Source organism: Copidosoma floridanum, unplaced genomic scaffold, assembly GCF_036245765.1.
Source record: "Copidosoma floridanum isolate Cflo_tuat_1 unplaced genomic scaffold, Cflo_Japanese_pri ptg000001l, whole genome shotgun sequence".
Lineage (NCBI taxonomy): Eukaryota > Metazoa > Arthropoda > Insecta > Hymenoptera > Encyrtidae > Copidosoma > Copidosoma floridanum.
In genome coordinates, this window is record NW_028321878.1 from 9269523 (window position 1) to 9289281 (window position 19759).

The 19759-nt window shown below is 36.7% G+C and overlaps 4 protein-coding genes across 7 annotated transcripts; 2 read left to right on the forward strand and 2 right to left on the reverse strand.

Annotated features, from left to right (window-relative positions):
- The first annotated feature begins 436 nt into the window (after positions 1–436).
- LOC106639765 (coiled-coil-helix-coiled-coil-helix domain-containing protein 7) lies at positions 437–1589 on the forward strand. The gene is made up of 4 exons (XM_014353525.2): positions 437–489; positions 1111–1185; positions 1252–1350; positions 1439–1589. Exons 2-4 carry the CDS (start codon positions 1114–1116, stop codon positions 1553–1555), a joined length of 288 nt encoding a protein of 95 aa, XP_014209011.2. The 5' UTR covers positions 437–489; positions 1111–1113; the 3' UTR covers positions 1556–1589.
- Positions 1590–2320: 731 nt separating this feature from the next.
- Positions 2321–6442, reverse strand: LOC106639792 (ethanolaminephosphotransferase 1). Of its 2 annotated transcripts, XM_014353560.2 has the most exons (7): positions 5068–6442; positions 4907–4975; positions 4631–4823; positions 4142–4562; positions 3894–4074; positions 3638–3814; positions 2321–3551 (listed from the first exon to the last, which is right to left on the reverse strand). In XM_014353560.2, the coding sequence occupies exons 1-7, from the start codon at positions 5125–5127 to the stop codon at positions 3489–3491; spliced, it is 1164 nt and encodes a 387-aa protein (XP_014209046.1). In that variant the 5' UTR covers positions 5128–6442; the 3' UTR covers positions 2321–3488. The 2 variants fall into 2 exon arrangements, with proteins under 2 accessions (XP_014209046.1, XP_014209047.1); XM_014353561.2 differs by lacking the exon at positions 5068–6442 and having other exon boundaries at positions 4631–4780; positions 4907–4966.
- Positions 6443–10407: 3965 nt separating this feature from the next.
- LOC106639821 (transmembrane protein 70 homolog, mitochondrial) lies at positions 10408–11852 on the forward strand. The gene is made up of 3 exons (XM_014353605.2): positions 10408–10792; positions 10880–11275; positions 11350–11852. Exons 1-3 carry the CDS (start codon positions 10667–10669, stop codon positions 11572–11574), a joined length of 747 nt encoding a protein of 248 aa, XP_014209091.2. The 5' UTR covers positions 10408–10666; the 3' UTR covers positions 11575–11852.
- On the reverse strand, positions 11572–19621 carry LOC106639764 (uncharacterized). Of its 3 annotated transcripts, XM_089598063.1 has the most exons (11): positions 18977–19621; positions 18178–18366; positions 17006–17091; positions 16849–16903; positions 15854–15868; positions 15725–15787; positions 14431–14635; positions 13992–14385; positions 12850–13914; positions 12315–12770; positions 11572–12199 (listed from the first exon to the last, which is right to left on the reverse strand). In XM_089598063.1, the coding sequence occupies exons 1-11, from the start codon at positions 19098–19100 to the stop codon at positions 12020–12022; spliced, it is 2832 nt and encodes a 943-aa protein (XP_089454189.1). In that variant the 5' UTR covers positions 19101–19621; the 3' UTR covers positions 11572–12019. The 3 variants fall into 3 exon arrangements, with proteins under 3 accessions (XP_089454189.1, XP_089450694.1, XP_089446598.1); XM_089594568.1 differs by having other exon boundaries at positions 13992–14717; positions 15591–15868; positions 16849–17091; positions 18977–19292; positions 19483–19620; XM_089590472.1 differs by having other exon boundaries at positions 13992–14717; positions 15591–15868; positions 16849–17091; positions 18977–19620.
- Positions 19622–19759: the final 138 nt, after the last annotated feature.

A 19759-nucleotide genomic window follows, 5' to 3' on the forward strand; every position in this document is an offset into this window, starting at 1 on the left:
CATACGGTAAAAAATAAAAATCGTAAATTCTCTAACATGTCTACAATTCATTACAGACTTTGTTGCAGAGCTACTTGTTACGGATGTGTTCAATTCAGTTTGTCTTTCTCATGATCGGTGTACATAAACAGTTAAATGTCATATTTTTTACACATTAAAATTTTTTTATGTACTTAATTTGGCAACCCCTACATTCGATAGCGTGAGAAATATGACTAACATTCAAAAAATGGAATAAAGCAACAAAGGGATTGATGTTGGAGTTAATTGAAAAATATAAAATATTGTTAACTGCTACTACTTGATGACTGAGTTTGAAAGCTCAATTAATGTGTGAGAGAACATCTCGCGTTTTTTTTTAAATGTTGTACCAAATTCTCAGTTTTTATAAAGATTAGGTTAGTAGTGCGCACACGTATATGTTAAAGTGTGTGATATATAACCCAAGTAAAGTGCAATGCAACTTTTAGTTTTAATTAAATAGAACAGGTATAATTAACTTATTAAAATTTAATGTGATTTCTTAAATTGGTATATTTATTATTTTTGGATAAAAATATCTGTGACATTACAATACTTAAAGAAATGACTAGTTCTTAATCTTGATAAATTACTTACATTTATACATTCTTTTATTAAACTTTTACTCGTATATTGCGCTCTAGCTACATAATAATTTTAAGCGTTAAAAATTTTCGTAAGCTTTTTTTTTCCAAATTGTTTTTCAGTATTATCTTAATTTTGTTTTTTAAACACTTGAGAAATACACTCGTAAAATTTAAAAATATTACAAAAATTAATGTCCAAAAATTTGAACAATCAATTATACATGTGGTTTACTGTCATCAACTTTTCCTTGTACACGTTTTCGAATTTTTTTTTCTGTTGATAAAAATTTCTCATTAGTTTCAGAATATCAAGTATGTTAAAAGTTTTTCCACATGTTAATATACACTTACAAGGTCAATTTTCTCAGTAGTGATAAAAAAATATTTCTTATTTAGCAATACATCTTTATTAGATGTTGAACATTTTAATTATTGCAAAAAATTTATTCTTACGTAACATGAATATATATGCACATTATGATGTTTGAAAATTGTATTTCAGAAAATGACTTCAAGTCAACAGAATATCAAGTCTCAAGGAAAACTCATTAATAAAGAAACAAACCCATGTTTGAAAGTATGGCTCTCAAAATAAATGGTACATATTTGGAATAGAAATTAATGTATGTATTTATTTTTTTAGGAGCATAATCTAACAAATAATTGTTTAGTAGAAAATAATTATGATAAGAAAAAATGTGAGTTATACTTTGAGAACTACAGAAACTGCAAACAATTTTGGGTAGGTACAGTACTTAATAATATTACATAATTGAAATTAGTTTTATAAATTGAAAAAACATATCTAAAAAAATTTTTCAATCGAGTAGTTGGCAGTTCAAGTAGATCGTAGAAGAAAAGGAATCACACCTGAAATGCCATCATTAGAAGAAAGGAACAAAATAATGGAAGAAAGGAAAAGAAATCTTAGCAGTACAAGTAGATAAAACTTATTTCTTTGTGATATGTGTGAATTGAAACTGCGTGAAAGATAAACATTTAGTTTCCAGTTTTGTAAAACTTATGTATTTAATATTTTTACATATTTAATAAGACACAGTTTCATAATATACCCAACTATCTCGAATCTGGTGGGATTCAATACAAAACTAAATATATTACAAAAATTATTGTAAAAATAAGTAAACATTGCGAGTTATTTTTTCATACCTAACAAGCTAGAATTTCACAGTATTTTGAGAAAAAAAGGTTTGGTGTCGGATATGCTGTCAAATTTTTAAATGTTTAGGATTCAATTGCAATATTAAACGCAAGTTGATGCAATGCTCATTAAATTTTTTACGTAAGCATACAAGAATTACAATAAATGCGAAGTATGAGAGATTTGAGACACTGAATTTAACATTTACTAAGTAATATGCATGTGTAAAAAAATCATTTTTGTTACATACATTACATGCACTAGACAGTTTGCACACTTGTACTATATTATTTTTTATAGAACAAGTCAGTAAAACATTAATATTATTAGAGGTAAAAAATAAAAGAAAGTATGATACATAAAACTTATTTGTACTAACTAAGGAATTTCCCAAATATGAAGCATCTGAAATCGCTTACAGTAAGAGGAAGTAAGATTGAAAATTAGTACCCTATTCATAGTATTTCTGCGATAGAAATAAACTTTGGAATTTCATCTTGTTGAAATTTATGATGTGACTGGTTGGTTCATCGAACACATACAACTACTATTAAAATTAGTACTCAAAAACGATATGAATTTATTTTGTACATAAAGAATCAGTAAATTCATTGTAACATTTAGTCAATGCTAGTTTTACAAACTTCAATGTAACCATACTCGACTGGTGGTACAATAATCTCATGAATATTAGTAGAAATCATTCCAAATAGACTAGCCACGATGTTCAAAAACTATTAGAGTCTAAATGCAACGAGCTGTAAACTGTGAGGAACGACTATTGTGTAAGCAAGTATATCAATATACATGAGTCAAGAGCTCGTAAGCCTATAATAGTATTGTAAATGACTTGTGTTGTCAGAAATAAATATACTATTTAACGCTATGCTTTGTATGTGTGCTACAACTGTTTTCATTTCATAAGTATATGCTTTCAGATAACTTTGAAGTATGTAGCTTTCAAAACCGCATGACACAAAAATTAATTAAATTTTATAGTTAATAAAAATTATTGTTTTTTTGATACGTGACATTAGATTTGTATCAAAAAACACATATTAAATTAGGCAAGAAACACGAAGTGGGAATCGCAACTTGTATTTTTCTATATCAGCACAAAACTGCGTGGCATACACGCTCGTCGTTTTACTATTTCCTCTCCTTTGGACTGAGTAGTATCAAGTACAATTGATAAGACTTGATGTAGTCTTTTAAGAGACAATGCATTTTTAAAACGGAATCGTATGCATTTAATTTGTACACAAACAAAACCGATCTAAGTCTACAGAAAGTAGAAGAATATATTAATGATGCAACGACCTGTAACTATCGTAGTTGCAGAAAAAACGTTACAAAATATATTTTTGGTTTCTTTTTCATTCTGCATTTCAAAAATTAAAGTTACTTAATTTTTTACGATACCTAGCGCGTGATGCTACTTTTTTTCTACAAGCAATCACAATTTTAATCACAGCAGTATGAGATTAGACTTGCTATGGCCATCTATCAAATTAGTATTTTCCAGGTACTTAAAAATGATTATAAAACTGAAAGTAAAATTTTAAAAAGCCAGATAATTGTTTCATAACCCACTTGTTACAATGGAATTTGTCAGATCTTTATATTTAACTTTAGTTTATCTTTAGTTTGCTCAAGCTGCGTTCATTTACTAGCTGCTCCTTGATACTTTCATTTTAACACGCATCGTCAGCGAGTAGTCATTGTGAGTGATCTTTTATTTTGAAAGCGTCAATTCGAAAATGACGACACATTTGTCTCACCTGAAAATAAAAAAAAATTGAAAGTTTCACATACAATTTAATGAATGTAATATCATTTGGTAGTAAATACTGTTTAAAGTACTTACAACACAAGAGCCATAGTGTACATGGGATGTCAATGCAATTGCAGCCAGTAAGTACATTAATTTAAATTCTAATCTAGGAATGAGGAACGAAAGAACTGCTGTACCAGCAACAGGAAAGAGTATCCATGGTAATATTTCACACCTTGTATTACTCATTTGAGCAACTATTAAACGACACTAAAAAATTTAGCGCATGTATTAAATAAAAATCATAAGTAACAAAAAAAAAGTAAATATACAAAAAGTAATCTCTTACACATATATTGGAAAATATTGTTCCTACGGTAAAGAAAATGATTCTTGGATCTTGGTCTATAATTTTGCTAGGAGAATTTAGCACCCAGTAAGTGGTTATAACAAATAAAACAGTTAATGGCACTAATGGTCTCAGTGCTTCTGAAAAAGATCTCATTTTTCCAGTTTTATGTACATAGGATCTAAAAATTAACAACACATTAGTTAGAAATTCATTGAAAAAAATTGAATGTAAAACTATTCACTTACTTATAAATATTCAACAAGACAACCGGTAAGCTCGATACAAGAGCACTTATGTATAAAATCATTTCAAAAATCATCCCTGAGGAAATACCGTTATTCATACGAAATTTAAATAAAGTATTTCCAGCAATACCCGATAAAATAAAAACTCCTATTGTCGCTACCATTGAAGCATCATAACCCCATGGTAAGAAAAGTACTCCTGTATTGTACTTTTCCCAATGACTGAGATAAAAGGTAACAAACACATTCCACAATATAAAGTACATTCTTGTAGGAGACACACTAAAATCAGTTCTGCCAAACACAGAGAACATACACGTGGTAATTAACATGGCAGTCCAGCTGTCGAGACCATGGTCAAAAAGTTCCCCTAATGGCCCAGAAGTCTGAGTTCTTCTGGCCTGTTTTCCATCGATACCATCTACATAGACATTAAAAATATAAGTATATAATAAAAGAAAAAAAATAATTAATTAATTAAACAAGTACCAAGTGTGTATGCCATAAATATATTGAATGCAGCCATGGCAAAAATCCATTTTGGAATAGAAGGATAATCTAACATATCATCGTTTGAAGCATAATAATAGTAATCATACTTTGAAAACATTGCAAAGTTCAGGACTGTAAAAAGGAAGCCTGTGAAAGTCAATGCATTAGGTGCAACCCATTTTGGACAGTACTACAAAGTAAATGATTAAAACTTATTACATAGGATTGTAGATTGCAGTGAAACATTGTTTGAATAATGAGAGTTTGAGTTACCTGTACAACTTTATTCCAGAAAGGATGCATCACATAAATACTAAGTGGGCTCGTATCCAAAGAACTGTACTGAAATAGATTATAATACATTACGACAAGAAATACATTATAATCATTAAACATAAAATTACATCAAGAAGAGAGGACGATAGTGTACTTACTTTGTAACTCTCGAAGCCTGCCAGGTGCTCTGGTGACAAGTATTCCATTTCTAAACGCATTTTGTCCAGTGTTTTTTTGTTGAACCAATAAAAGTTATTACTACGAGAGATTTATGGTTTACTGAATGAACATTATCTTGTTGGTGCAGGGAAGGGCATAAAAAAGGGTCTGATCAAGAAGTAGAATGTCATGAGAAAGAAAAATTATATCTCTGGTGTGCGATTGGATCTGCGTCTCTCGGGGCGATGCCGAAAGAAACCTTTCTCAGAACTTTAGTAGAAATTCTTTTTCAGCAACGACGGCCCCGAGCTATACAACTTGCTCAAGGACTAATGCTTTTCCATACTGGCAGTACTGGCAGTGTTGGCTTCTCATATCAGGGCAAATTTAGTCAATGAGGCACTGAATATTTTATTTCATCACACTACTTATAGTCACTCGTTATTAATCAATTTGCCACGACACAATAAACACGTCAGTCAACACACGACATGTAGACACTAGAGATAGGTAGGTACTAGATGTAGGGCATAGGCACGAGAAAAAATGATATGGTCGTAAACGAACACACAACATGGGCATGGGCAAGGAGATTGTTGCACCGTCTCCAAGTAACACCAGGTCTCGGCTGTATGTAATTAAAAATGTTAGATACCAACTACTTAAGTGTGTAATAAAGAGAGAGAGAAAGAGAGCCGTTTTGTAGGGTAGGTGAGGGACAGGAACAGGAAGTTCATGGGCGGATACGTGATTACGTGCGCCCTTTACTGTTTCCTCCCCTTTTTTGCCCTGCCCGGTTACCTCTGCACGATTAACACTTTTGACAGTTTTGACTGCGTACGAAGCTACCCGAATATTAGCTTGCGTCGAATAAGTATGCGGACCATCCAAGGTATACCAGCTGTATTCCGCAAATGCTGCCAGCAGTCAGGGTGACCACTGTGACCAGATCAATTGAGCACGATGTCGCCGCCGTTAAGTCGCCAAAAGTCGCCTACAGTTATCATTCAAATCGCCAATGAAATCGCCAAAATTGAATAACCATTTACGGAGCGGAGATAGTTAAATATAAATCAATTTTATCTTAACATGTTGGCCACCAACAAATTTAATACCAGTGCAGACGAAAGTTGGCGATTACTGGGTGAAAGTCAGGCCCTCAAGCTGCGCCCCTAAATCAACGCCGTCTATGCTGATGGGATGGGCAGTGGGGGCAGTGGGCATGAGGCACGGACGACACGGTACTCAACTACTGAGTCCCTCACACTGGTTCTCCTGACAGAACCTTCTTACTCCTGACAGTGCTGAATTAGCCTAGCAACCAAAATAACTCGCTAAAGTTATAGGGCAAGTTATCATCATAACTTCATTACCCCAAAAGACGAACGGACAAAATATTCTCTCCCGCCTCCCGCCCGCAAATCGAAGTATTATCTAGCCCAACCTGAGGGTGTTTTCCGCAATCGTCATACCAGCAAGTAATTTAGGGTGTATTCCGCAAATGCTGCCAGCAGTTAAGTTACGTAGGTCGTGGTAACGCCGCATGGTCGGGTAGCGCTAGCGTCAACCTGTACTAACTGTCGGTGGGTTCCGCATGTCAACAAACTTTGATATTTTTTACTGTTTTCGCTCCCATGCCATCTGATATTTCGGAGTTTGTTGACATGCGGAACCCACCGATAGTTAGTACAGGTTGACGCTAGCGCTACCCGACCATGCGGCGTTACCACGACCTACGTAACTTAACTGCTGGCAGCATTTGCGGAATACAGGCTAAGTAGTAAGTATACGTCCTTAACCGCCTTTTTCACTAACGTTTAGAATAATGATTGAGACAATCAATGATTGTATCATGAGTTTTTGTATAAAGTTCAATTTATACAAATAAGTTGGTAAATATAGGCACACATGATTAATATTTAAACATTTTAAGCTGTATAAATATATAACATAGATTCCAAATATGCATTATTACCGCTGGAATATGCTAACAAAACCAAATATCCGTCTTTCTCACCCAGCAAAATAATAGGTATCTGTATAATCCTGTATCAATTTATTGCACACATGCGAAATGTTCAATGACAGTAAACAATGACATAATTTCAAACTTTACTTTTAACTCTTCATTTCACACGTAATTTTACAATGCAATTGATAAATTATTATTCATACAAAAGTATTAATATTCTTATAGGAGGTCGATTTTCAGGCAAAAGATTATTTGTAAACTTGCCGTAAATAGCACAGCCAATGTCAACTTTTTATTTTCTATCTACACAACTAGTTGCGGCTGGTTTTAGCGTTTCAGGCTTCTAAACTAAAAAGTGGCCCTAAAATTCTGAAGGAAAGCTTTAGATATTTTAGGCCCTAGAGCCATGTTGTCAATTATAAACCAGCCGCAACTTATTTGACAGATACAAAATGAAAATTCAACATTTTTGGTGCTGTTTGCGGCAAGTTTACAATTTATCTATTACTCAAAAGTATAAATATATAAGAGGTCAATATTCGTATAAAACATACACTGCAAACTTGCCGCAAGCAGCACAAACATCGTTAATTATTTATTTTGTATCTATTTCAAGAGTTGCGGCTGGTTTATAAGTGACTAAATGGCTCTAGGGCTAAGCTGCCTAAAGCTCTCCTTCAGAATTTCAGAAGCAATTTTTGGCCAAAAAAATCACTACCGCTAGATGGCGCTGATCCAAATGATTATTACTACTTGTAGTAGAGCCATTTGATCAATTATAAACCAGCCGCAACTGATTTTGTAAATACAAAATGAAAAGTAAACATTGTTTGTGCTGTTTGCGGCAAGTTTACAATGCATTTTTTACACGAATATTGACTTCCTATATATTTATACTTTCGGGTGAAAGATAAATTGTAAACTTGCCGTCAATAGTGCGAACAATGTTCACTTTTTATTTTGTATTTCTCAAATTAGTTGCGGCTGGTTTATAAATAATTAAATGGCTCTAGTGTAAGTATAGTAATAATCATTTGGATCAGCGCCATCTAGCGGTAGTGATTTTTTTGGCCAAAAATTGCTTCTGACATTCTGATGGAGAGCTTTAGGCAGCTTAGCCCTGGAGCCGTTTAATCACTTATAAACCAGCCGCAACTTTTGAAATAGATACAAAATAAATAATTAACGATGTTTGAGCTACTTGCGGCAAGTTTGCAGTGTATGTTTTACACAAATATCGACCTACCTTATATTTACACTTTCGGGTAATAGATAAATTGTAAACTTGCCGCAAACAGCACAAACATCGTTAATTATTTATTTTGTATCTATTTCAATAGTTGCGGCTGGTTTATAAGTAATTAAACGGCTCTAGGGCTAAGTTGCCTAAAGCTCTCCATCAGAATTTCAGAAGCAATTTTTGGCCAAAAAAATCACTACCGCTAGATGGCGCTGATCCAAATGATTATTACTATACTTATACTAGAGCCATTTAATTATTTATAAACCAGCCGCAACTAATTTGATAAATACAAAATAAAAAGTAAACATTGTTCGCACTATTGGCGGCAAGTTTACAATTTATCTTTCACCCGAAAGTGTAAATATATAGAAAGTCAATATTCGTGTAAAAAATGCATTGTAAACTTGCCGCAAACAGCACAAACAATGTTTACTTTTCATTTTGTATTTACAAAATCAGTTGCGGCTGGTTTATAATTGATCAAATGGCTCTACTACAAGCAGTAATAATCATTTGGATCAGCGCCATCTAGCGGTAGTGATTTTTTTGGCCAAAAATTGCTTCTGAAATTCTGAAAGAGAGCTTTAGGCAGCTTAGCCCTAGAGCCATTTAATTACTTATAAACCAGCCGCAACTAATTTCATAAATATAAAATAAAAAGTTAACGTTGTTTGCACTGTTTGCGTCAAGTTTACAATTCATCTATTACCCAAAAGTATAAATATATATGAGGTTGATATTCGTATAAAACATACACTGCAAACTTGCCGCAAGTAGCACAATTATCTTTAACTATTTATTTTGTAATTACGAAATTAGTTGCGGCTGGTTTATAATTGATTAAATGGCTCTACTATAAGTAGTTATAATCATTAGGATCAGCGCCATCTAGCGGTCGTGATTTTTTTGGCCAAAAATTGCTTCTGAAATTCTGAAGGAGAGCTTTAGGCAGCTTAGCCCTAGAGCCATTTAGTCACTTATAAACCAGCCGCAACTCTTGAAATAGATACAAAATAAATAATTAACGATGTTTGTGCTGCTTGCGGCAAGTTTGCAGTGTATGTTTTATACGAATATTGACCTCCTATACATTTATACTTTCGAGTAATAGATAAATTGTAAACTTGCCGCAAACAGCACAGAAAATGTTGAATTTTCATTTTGTATCTGTCAAATAAGTTGCGGCTGGTTTATAATTGACAACATGGCTCTAGGGCCTAAAATATCTAAAGCTTTCCTTCAGAATTTTAGGGCCACTTTTTAGTTTAGAAGCCTGAAACGCTAAAACCAGCCGCAACTAGTTGTGTAGATAGAAAATAAAAAGTTGACATTGGCTGTGCTGTTTACGGCAAGTTTACAAATAATCTTTTGCCTGAAAATCGACCTCCTATAAGAATATTAATACTTTTGTATGAATAATAATTTATCAATTGCATTGTAAAATTACGTGTGAAATGAAGAGTTAAAAGTAAAGTTTGAAATTGTGTCATTGTTTACTGTCATTGAACATTTCGCATGTGTGCAATAAATTGATACAGGATTATACAGATACCTATTATTTTGCTGGGTGAGAAAGACGGATATTTGGTTTTGTTAGCATATTTCAGCGGTAATAATGCATATTTGGAATCTATGTTATATATTTATACAGCTTAAAATGTTTAAATATTAATCATGTGTGCCTATATTTACCAACTTATTTGTATAAATTGAACTTTATACAAAAACTCATGATACAATCATTGATTGTCTCAATCATTATTCTAAACGTTAGTGAAAAAGGCGGTTAAGGACGTATACTTAGCCTGTATTCCGCAAATGCTGCCAGCAGTTAAGTTACGTAGGTCGTGGTAACGCCGCATGGTCGGGTAGCGCTAGCGTCAACACTAACTGTCGGTGGGTTCCGCATGTCAACAAACTTTGATATTTTTTACTGTTTTCGCTCCCATGCCATCTGATATTTCGGAGTTTGTTGACATGCGGAACCCACCGATAGTTAGTACAGGTTGACGCTAGCGCTACCCGACCATGCGGCGTTACCACGACCTACGTAACTTAACTGCTGGCAGCATTTGCGGAATACACCCTTAAGGTTGCGCTCTACGTTACCGTCAGGTCTACTACCGTCAACTATATCTTGCTGGTGACGATTGCGGAAAACACCCTCTACTGGCTCTTATTTTGGAGAGCCAGTAAAGTGAGAAGAAGAACTATTAAGTACACAATATTCACATATCAATTCTCTCTATCGGTTTCACAATATAAAGTTTAAGTGTAAGGGGCGTCGGGCGTGTGTGTGGTATTTTATCGTCTGCTGCTTGTTTACTGAATTATTATTGTACCTGTACACACCTATATACTGACATATAAAAACTAAATTAAAATGTCACTTATTTTTCGTGCCATCGCCGTACCTAGAAGTACTCAACGGCTTTTATCCAGCAATTCAATCAAGTTTAGTTTCGATTTGCCCGTGAGTGCAACAAATGGCATCAGCTGTAGGTGTCAGGTTAGCACTTTTAAATTAAATTCTTTTTGTCAAAATTTTATGTAATATTTAACACCAATATACTTGACAATACTCTTTTGCTATTAGATCTTACAGATTAATGCAGGTAAATCGTACCAAAGAGACTATTCGACAAAAAGTACTGCTCCAAAAACAGTCACCACAAGCAATGATGAAGTCAACGACAGAGAAATCGTGTATACAGGATTGCTCACGCCGACTATCCGTCGATTAAAACTATTCACGTTATGTACATCGACTTTTGGACTTGGCATGCAACCAATGCTCTACAATAAGATATTACTTGCTGGGGAAGTCTCTGCTATTACTTTGCCACTATTTGGCTGCATAGCTGTTTTAGCTCTTTCGACTCCATTACTTCTTCACGTTGTTACAAAAAGATATATAACGTCTGTCGAGTATGATAACAAAGATAACAAGTACTTCGCCACTACCTACACGCTATTTGTTCGAAAAAATCTTGTAAATACTATTTTCTTCAATTTCTGTTTTTAAAACTACTAGGTTCGATTTAAACTTGATAATATACATTCCAGATCGAGTTTACACCTGGTGATGTTACTTCACCAACTATGCAAGGAATGTTCTCCAACTGTCTGATAAAGGGAAAACCTGCGTTTTTAGATGCCACGCATTTTACTGATCAAAGCCATTATGTAAAGATCATGGGATACGACAAGCCATTGGATTATCAAGTAGAAGACAACCTAGTGGATAGTGATGACGAAGATTGGTCAAAAAATAACAAAAAAGCTAAATAATTTTATTAGATGTTTTTATTATTTTGCCTTATGCATTTTATGTACTAGTGGAAGTTACAACGAGGTGTACTTACAAAGTATATACATTATACCAAATTGAAAGGAAAGGTAATTTTTGTCGATTGCTCATACCTTATTTAAAAAAATAAATTAAGAAATAACAGTATATTGATTTTGAAAAAAAATAAAAAAATTTTAAGTTTGTCCAAGAAGGAAAAGTTTATAAAACAATCGAATAACTTGATAAGTATGTTACAATAAAATCAATATGTACATAATCATTAGAATTTTCAGTCACTTTAAAGAATTTGATAAAATGCAGTGTTGTGCCTTAAAATTACTATGTATACACTCTTCATATACAAATAAGTACATGTCATACACGTGAGATCACAGATAATATCTTCAAAGCGTTAGACGAAGTAGATATAATATTAGTCAAAAATTAAGCAGGTAATAGGTCAAAGTCGTCGGAAACATGAACCATGGGTACATGGGAATCTTCTATTTGAGGTGTTGCTTTAAATTCGCAAAGCTGAACTTCCTTTAATTTCCATTCCCAGTCCATCCGCTGAACAGCATGTAAAGATTCTGCCTCATTATGGTGTCTCAGCAACATTCCTTCCTAATATCAAAGTTCGTTTCACAATTATTTAATAAAAAGTTTTAAATCATCAGATTCATCAATTAAATTGTCTAATCAACTCTATTTTAAATTGGAATAAATGAAAAATAGTTACCTTGATTTTTTCCCATTTATCGTCAACATCCTGCAACCAGCTTAAAAAAAGACGACCATTATATCTACTTCTCGCATTTCGGTCTTTTTCCTCTTGTTCTGGAGTTATAACATTATAGACTTCTTCGTCTTTGAGAAATGTACAAGCTGAAAACGGAAGTGATTGATTAGCAAGAGCTCGAGCTGCTTTACCATGGACCCTAAGAATTTCCTGCTCCACTGATAAAACTAATTTTTCTTTTTCTACAACGTGTTGCATCCGTAATCGATGACGAACTTGTTCCTGTTGTACATAAAGATCTTTCATCTGAGCGGGTAAATTGACAGGAAAATTGATGGTTGGTTCTTTGTTTGCATTTCCTGCAAGCACATATGTGCATCGATTCATCAAGTAATCCTTAAATCCTTGAGGCGGCTTTGGCTGAACAGGAAACAGTCCTTTTCTTTTTTTATCAATCTACGAAAGTATATATAATTCATTAAATAAGACTTGATTGTAAGTACTTAAAAATTGGATGCATTTATTATACACTTGCCTGTTTTCTTATATTCAAAAACAATTGATAACAATTTGTTATGGGTTGATCGTGAGGATGAATTTCGGGTACAGTATTAGTTGTTTCTGTCGTTTCATTTGTCCCTGTGGATGACGAGGTTGACTGCTGATTTTCCTTGTTAGGCTTCATCTTTCTTTTCCGTGGATGAAGCTCTACCGACTGCTGCGAGGATGTGTTTGATGATTCGCTGCCAGGCTCTTTTTTAATGTTAACTTCTGACGAATCGACAAGTTCTTTCTTAACTTCTACCTTAACATCTCCTTTATCTATAACACTACTCGACTTGGGTGCCGGACTATTTTGTATTGATGAATCTGCCGATGCCGTTTTAACAGCCTCGGAGACAACTGATTCAGGCGTTGGGGAATGATATCTCTGTTGCGGAGACGAATTGTTCGATCTATCGGCAGGATTAGCAGGCAATGGCGAGTTGTTTGAAAAATTTCCGTTTCCTGACATGTTACCGGAATTGCTACCAGAAGAACCATTGGCACCATTTCCTGAACGATGCGAACTTCTTAAGACTCGTTGATGACTGTGCCATGGACCATTATTACTACCATCTAGAGCCCCACCCATTTCTTTCTTTTCGTCAGTCTTAGAAGATGCTCCACCATTGTCTATTGGACTGGTAGTGCCACTAGTGACTACCGACATACCTTGCTCCTTATCAGTGGAATCATTGCTGTTGGAGCTCGCCACAACGTACGGTAACTGGTGGCCTCGATTCGAGTTATTTTTGCCATTTCGATTGCCTTGTTCTTGCTCCGACACTGTGCTCTGAGGTATCACAATTTTTAACGGTGGCACTTTAGGTGCAGAATTAGAATCAGAATTTTTCGAACGCTCATCTTCTCCATCGGACTCGGTAGCAGAAGGAGTATTGCCTTTCAGATTATTGGTATTAGAAATCGAGGAGTTAGAAGGTTTGGGGCTGTTTGCACTCATGGATGGACTTTTGCGATCACTGCTACTAGAGTTGTTACCTTGATTACCCTTTGTATTAACGATTCCACCTACTTGTCTGCTACAAGTTTGCTTTATCTGTTGAAACATAAAGGTTGAGCATATGGAACAAAGAATAATCGTTTTTATTGCGTAATATCAATGCCAAAAGTTACCTTATCACTGGCACTGGGATTGTTCCTAGGTGTCGCTTGTCTGCTAGCTGGACCCTTGGTTCCAACATCTTTTCCTGTTTCCGTTTCTTTTTTCTTTCTCTTACGACCTTCTTCGTCTTGCTCATCTCCCGGACCGCTTTCGCTGTCAAAAGACCTTTTAACCGACGTGGAGGAGGCACCAGATACGGTACCAGAGGCACTTGAAGATTGTGGTTGATCGTCCGTTGTCGACGTAGACATAGCTTCCGCTAAAGTACCACTCGTACCGCCAGTCGACGAACAGGACGAGCCAGTAACAGCACCGGCATTCGTGGAAGATACGGACGACGATACGCCCGTACTAGAACCAACTACAGCAGAACCCTGACTGGTGGCATTAGGCTCTGGGGCTGCACTGCTAAGATTCTGAGTATTGCTCGTTGACAAGGCAAGAGAGGACGAGTTGGAATCTTTGCCATCTTTGTCGGGATTGAGATTGGGCGAGGAACTCGAGCCTCGGACCGGTGTGGCTTCCTTAGAACTTTTAAACTCGTAAATATCGCCACCGTCGGCTGACGAAGATGATGACGAGGACGAGTTAGGTACGTTGCCACTGCTGCTGGCTGAACCACTACCGGAGCCGCTGTTGCCCGACGACGCACTACCTGATACTCCACTTCCGCTTGTGTTACCACCACTGCCTGTCGATTTTCCCACGGGCGAATCCATTGCAGTTTGATTGTAGTTCTAGAAATAAAGTTCATCCTGTTCAGATATGTTTTGACCTTTTCCAAAGAATTAGGTTTATTCAGATAATAAGTTTGTACATAAGCTTCAAACGTCATGTTTTTTTAACGCTCTTAACGATACAATACAATAATCTGTTTCTAAAAAGCCAATGTGGAAATAAATTTTGCCGCTATCGCTTCAATGAGGTTTTACGATAAAAGAAACAATTGTATACGTAGTCAAGGTAGTTCTACATGCTGCGCAAATCGTTGATTCTAGGAATATTAATCTATACAGAGCGTTGGGCAGAAATTTATTTAAAAATAGAACTTTAAATTCAAAACACATAGTCGATGGAAGGAAGCGTCTAATTGTTGGGATTACCATGTCTAAAATGATGTTGCAAAATGACTTATTTTCAACTTTTTGGTTGTATGTTCACGAGAAATCGATACCGTTATAACTAAAAAAAAAAAGAAGGGTGCTTGATGAAGTTGTTAGTAGCTACAACGTCATACGCGTGTATTTTTAATCACAACTGATATAGAAATGGAGGTGTATAAAAATATACAATAGGTACTAATTACTGTCCAAGAACCCAAAAAGGGAGTTTGTTCCAAAATCTATAACTACAATCCGTTAGTTTAGGTTGGTATTGATTTTTTAACATGTTGCGTTTCGCGTTATCTATATAGTAGTTTTCCGCATCGACGTAAACGTCATCTTGTATAGTTCTAGCTTATTTATCAATAACGAACAAGGGGATTTACGGGAATTTTGTAATGCAAATAGATTTATGTCTTTATAATTAACCCTTTGACTCTGCGCATAAGATAAATAAGTATAAAAAAACGGATGGACAAAATTAATAATAACTTTGAAAAAACTAACCAGAGACGTGGACCCAGAAGCGGCAGCAGTAGAAATTGCTGCAGCTTGGCGCGACGATGCGTTGCTGCAACTACTGCTGCTGGCTTGACCAGCGGCTGTAGTGGCAGTGCCAGCAATGTTTGTCCCTGGGGCGCTTGTCCCCTTCTTCTCATCCCTCGTGGCTCGCACCTGATTCAGCCGGAGCCGAGCCGAATTACCTCCGCTATTGTTTCCAGCGTTACTTCCACCTCCTCCAGATTGCTGCTGTTGTTGCTGCTGACCACTAGCTTGCCTGTCCACTGTATTGGATGAAAAATGTTTTGGTTTAACTTATGTTCTATGATCCACGCCAGAGAATCAACAGTCGAGTGAAAAAAAGAAAAGAGGTTGAAGAGGAGTATAGGCTTTCCGTGTAGCCGTGTAGCGTCATCCAGTACGTGGCAGTGGCAGCGGAGAGGCCAATAGCCTGAGTAATGGTATATACCCATATAGTACCTATATATACATTTTTATTTAATGTACCTATATATAAAACGGCACAAGTGTAAGCACTAAGCAGTAAGCTTTTTTTGCGTACTCAGAAGAAGGCGGCTGAGTTATCTAGTTTTTAATTTACCGAAGACGTTCATTTGAGTAATTAGAAAGAAAGCTACGAATCACAAAATTATGCGTTTCGACAAAGCAACATCGCTACTTTGCAGTTTCCGACGTTTTAGAGGTACTTCAAGCAATCAACTACTACCGCCATACAATAATAATAAGGATAAGTGCGTATGCGAGTAAGAGAGACACAACAAACTCTTCTCGTCGTCGTCGACGACAGAGTCGCCTGCTCTTTTTCTCTGTCTTTGTCCCTTCTCTTGTGTCTGCCTCTCCCCGCCCCTGTTGCTACTACTACTTATATACAATTATATATCTACCGTAGTAGTTCTTCCTTTTCCCCCCTCTATCGTCCTTGCACATCAGAAATAACATTCTTCTCTCGGTTGGAGCTTTAACATATTATACAAAGACGGACGTGAGCCCACGCTAATTGTTGAACTTATATGCACGTATTTTTTGCACTCTTGCATTGTGTAAATGCGCCCATCCTTCCCACACACATCTCGCTCATTTCCTATACGAGACTTCGATATTTGCACACATCAGCTATCAATATTGACAAAAAATAAATATAAAGAAAAAAAAAACCATGCTCAAGTCTAAAATGGAGAATAACAGCTTAGGGAAGATAAGAGCTGAAGGTCAATCAACAGAAATAATGTAATAATCACGAGACCTTTGCTCTGTGGCGGTGTTCTACGCATCTCATAGGACTCGAGGTGTTGCTGTTCCTGAGACTGTTGCTGCTGTTGGTCCTGTAGCTGATGCTCTTCGACTACTGCTTCAGCGCTGCTACCACTGGCACTAGTGCTGGTGGAAGTGGCGGTTGCAGCGCACTCGGCAGGCGAGCCAGCAGCCCGGGGGCTCTCGGCTTCGCTAGCAGTCCTCACTTCGTCCGGCGAATTCGAGCCTGCGAACTCTGCAACAGCGACCAACCGTGCGACATACAAAATTCGATGCAAACTTTATTATAGCTTGTGATTTCCGTCACTGCTACAATTTTTTCGCGTCACTTAACTCCAATACAGTTTCTAATGTTTTTTTTTTTTTTTTTTTTTTCTATATAAATTTGCTCCTAATTAACCTCTACGGTACTTTCGCGAATTACTTAATGCACTCCTCTCTCATCCTGGCAGTGCAAAAGGTTGTCAAGTTTAGGAGAAGACTGATAGCACGCGCAAAATATTATCTACTCGTCAGTCTTAGACTTCTCTCCCTTCGTCCATTCCATTGTCGTCGTCCGTCTAGGTCAATCGTCCCTGTCGCTCGTCCTCCTCCACCACCCGCGTACCACGCCACCCGCGCCCAGTCGTCAGCGTCATCCGCTACGCTGCTGCACCACCACCACTCTTCCTCTCTTTAGTTTGACTCCTACGCTCCGCTCTCGGTTGCCCCAAAACCAACGGAGCTTAGCGTCATCTGGCGGTGTTTCGATTCGTACTATCATACTATACATCGTCTTCAGGACCCTGTGTTACGTGACTTACGTGAGCGCTTTTGTATGTGTATATACATACATACAATTCAGAATGTTATGCTCGATGCTCGCTGCTCGCAGTGCTCGCATGGTTGGTCAATCGATTTGTTGCCGCGAGCAAACTCAAGTTGCATTAGTTGTATCCGTGTAATTCTGACTTATCGAGCAGTAAACTCAAAAATACTTGCATGATTTAAAACACAATACTTCAAATTTGACGAAATTCACAGCAAGGTACGAAAAAAATTTTTAATAAAAAATTTCTCTAGGATAATTTTCTACTGAAATACTCATCAATAACACCTTGGATACAAAAATATACTGATTGTGATTTCTTTGTTGAAAAAATATGTATAACGTCACGTGGAAAACGATTCACACGTAAATAAACTTGGACTACATGCATATTTGAGCCAAAAAAATAGTAGTTGAAATATTTGAAAAAACTATGAGAAACTGTAATTGATTTCAACGAAAGGTCTATTTTTATGCATTAAACTAAAGAATAAGTCGATTAACAGATCTTACCACTCCTATCCTTAGAATCACAGCCATTAGCAAGACGTAAGCGATCATCTTGCCGGTTGTAAGAAGTATTTACATCCAGTAGCTCAGCATTTTTGTTTGACCAACGATTCTTTGAATTCTTTTGATGTTGCAAGGGTGATGATCTGACATTGCTCAAAGGTATTGTACTCTCAGATCTATTTGATGAACCTGAAATAAATTGTATACTGTAGATGATGCGCTGTCACACAAAAGCAATAAACTATACACGTTAATCTTAGGAAAAACTCGAATGTATTAGTAATTAAATTTAAAAAAAAAGAAAAAAAAAACATGTGTATTTAATGCACATGAATTGTCAATAATCTAAAATTGAAATTGTAAAAAAATTGATAGCTTTGAATTGATAAAATAATGAATCAAACTTTCACCAAAAAAACAATTACAAGTCCCTGACGTAAATTTGGAAGATAGCGATAGACGAAATCAGCTGATTTTTTGACAACAACAACATAAGCGCCAGACCAAATAAGGATAGTGTAATGTTTTGGTTCTCTTGGCTCAGCTGCAGCGCATTAGTGCGAAAGAGACAAAAGCGACTTAAGGATCAAGGAGGAGAGAGCAACAACAGACGTGCTTCGCGACAATTAAAAAAAACAACATGCAATGTAATTAACAACAACGCGAAGAAGGTACGGTAGACGAGAGGTACGAGTTGCACATGTTAGTGCAGAGCAAGTGAATACGAAAAAGGAAAAGAGCGGCAGGCAACAACCAGGTACCCATTCTTCCATTCTATCGCTCCGTTTGTTGCACTCACCTGATGTCATCTCCTGGGACGTCATCTGCATGATCAGCGCGAGCTGTTGACGTTCAGAGACCCGCGCTGAGTAATTACGGAAACGACTGTTACCGCCCGCGGGCATTCCGTCCTCATAACTCATGCAAGCACACACGACACAACACACGGCTCTGTTCTCTCGACTGCAGAAACTGCTTTTTCTCTTTATAATCTATCGAGGCAATCCTTGGTTACCCGGGCTACTGCGAGCCTCGTTACTCGACATCGAGAGATTCTGTTACATTGATGCATGGGTTGGGTTGTGTTGTATCTCCAGAAGAATATCCGCTCTTCGCTGTGGGACAGAGAGATTATAACCTTAAAGAGCGGGAATCGCCATTTTGAGAGCGAAATTCCTGGTGGTGGTGGTGGTGGCGCGATGCAGATTGGAGGTGGTGGAGAGAGAAGATAAAAAGAGGCGACAGCACACGCGTGAAGACACAAAAAACACAAATATTATGAACACGGCAGAAGAACGCACGGACCCGTCTGCGACGTCTGAAAACCTGGACTCGGTGCAGGTCTGGGCTGGGCTGGGCCAGAAACACCTATAGGACGGATGCGCGAAATTCTGATGGGTATTTTACATAGGTGTAAGAAAGAGACACCCGAACTCCCAAGCAGAAAACAGAACAGAGAGAGATAGAGGAACTCTGTCTATATATATATATATATAAGTATACTGTACCCGGTGGCCCCGGTGCGCAGTATGACGCAACAGCCAATCTCCGGCCTTCCCGCGAATCCCGCGATTCGTCTGCG

Excerpts from the sequence above, each read along its gene's own strand:
- LOC106639821 (XM_014353605.2), top strand. The coding sequence starts at position 10,667 with ATGTCACTTATTTTTCGTGCCATCGCCGTACCTAGAAGTACTCAACGG. Across the intron at positions 10,793-10,879 it reads GCATCAGCTGTAGGTGTCAG|ATCTTACAGATTAATGCAGG; the intron begins GTTAGCACTTTT and ends TTTTGCTATTAG. Across the intron at positions 11,276-11,349 it reads TATTTGTTCGAAAAAATCTT|ATCGAGTTTACACCTGGTGA; the intron begins GTAAATACTATT and ends TATACATTCCAG.
- LOC106639765 (XM_014353525.2), top strand. The coding sequence starts at position 1,114 with ATGACTTCAAGTCAACAGAATATCAAGTCTCAAGGAAAACTCATTAAT. Across the intron at positions 1,186-1,251 it reads AAACAAACCCATGTTTGAAA|GAGCATAATCTAACAAATAA; the intron begins GTATGGCTCTCA and ends TTATTTTTTTAG. Across the intron at positions 1,351-1,438 it reads GAAACTGCAAACAATTTTGG|TTGGCAGTTCAAGTAGATCG; the intron begins GTAGGTACAGTA and ends TCAATCGAGTAG.
- LOC106639764 (XM_089594568.1), bottom strand. The coding sequence starts at position 19,100 with ATGAGTTATGAGGACGGAATGCCCGCGGGCGGTAACAGTCGTTTCCGT. Across the intron at positions 17,092-18,177 it reads TGATTCTAAGGATAGGAGTG|AGTTCGCAGGCTCGAATTCG; the intron begins GTAAGATCTGTT and ends TCGCTGTTGCAG. Across the intron at positions 12,200-12,314 it reads ATAAATGGGAAAAAATCAAG|GAAGGAATGTTGCTGAGACA; the intron begins GTAACTATTTTT and ends CTTTGATATTAG.
- LOC106639792 (XM_014353560.2), bottom strand. The coding sequence starts at position 5,127 with ATGCGTTTAGAAATGGAATACTTGTCACCAGAGCACCTGGCAGGCTTC. Across the intron at positions 4,824-4,906 it reads TCTGGAATAAAGTTGTACAG|TACTGTCCAAAATGGGTTGC; the intron begins GTAACTCAAACT and ends TTTACTTTGTAG. Across the intron at positions 3,815-3,893 it reads CAATATTTTCCAATATATGT|TGTCGTTTAATAGTTGCTCA; the intron begins GTAAGAGATTAC and ends TAAATTTTTTAG.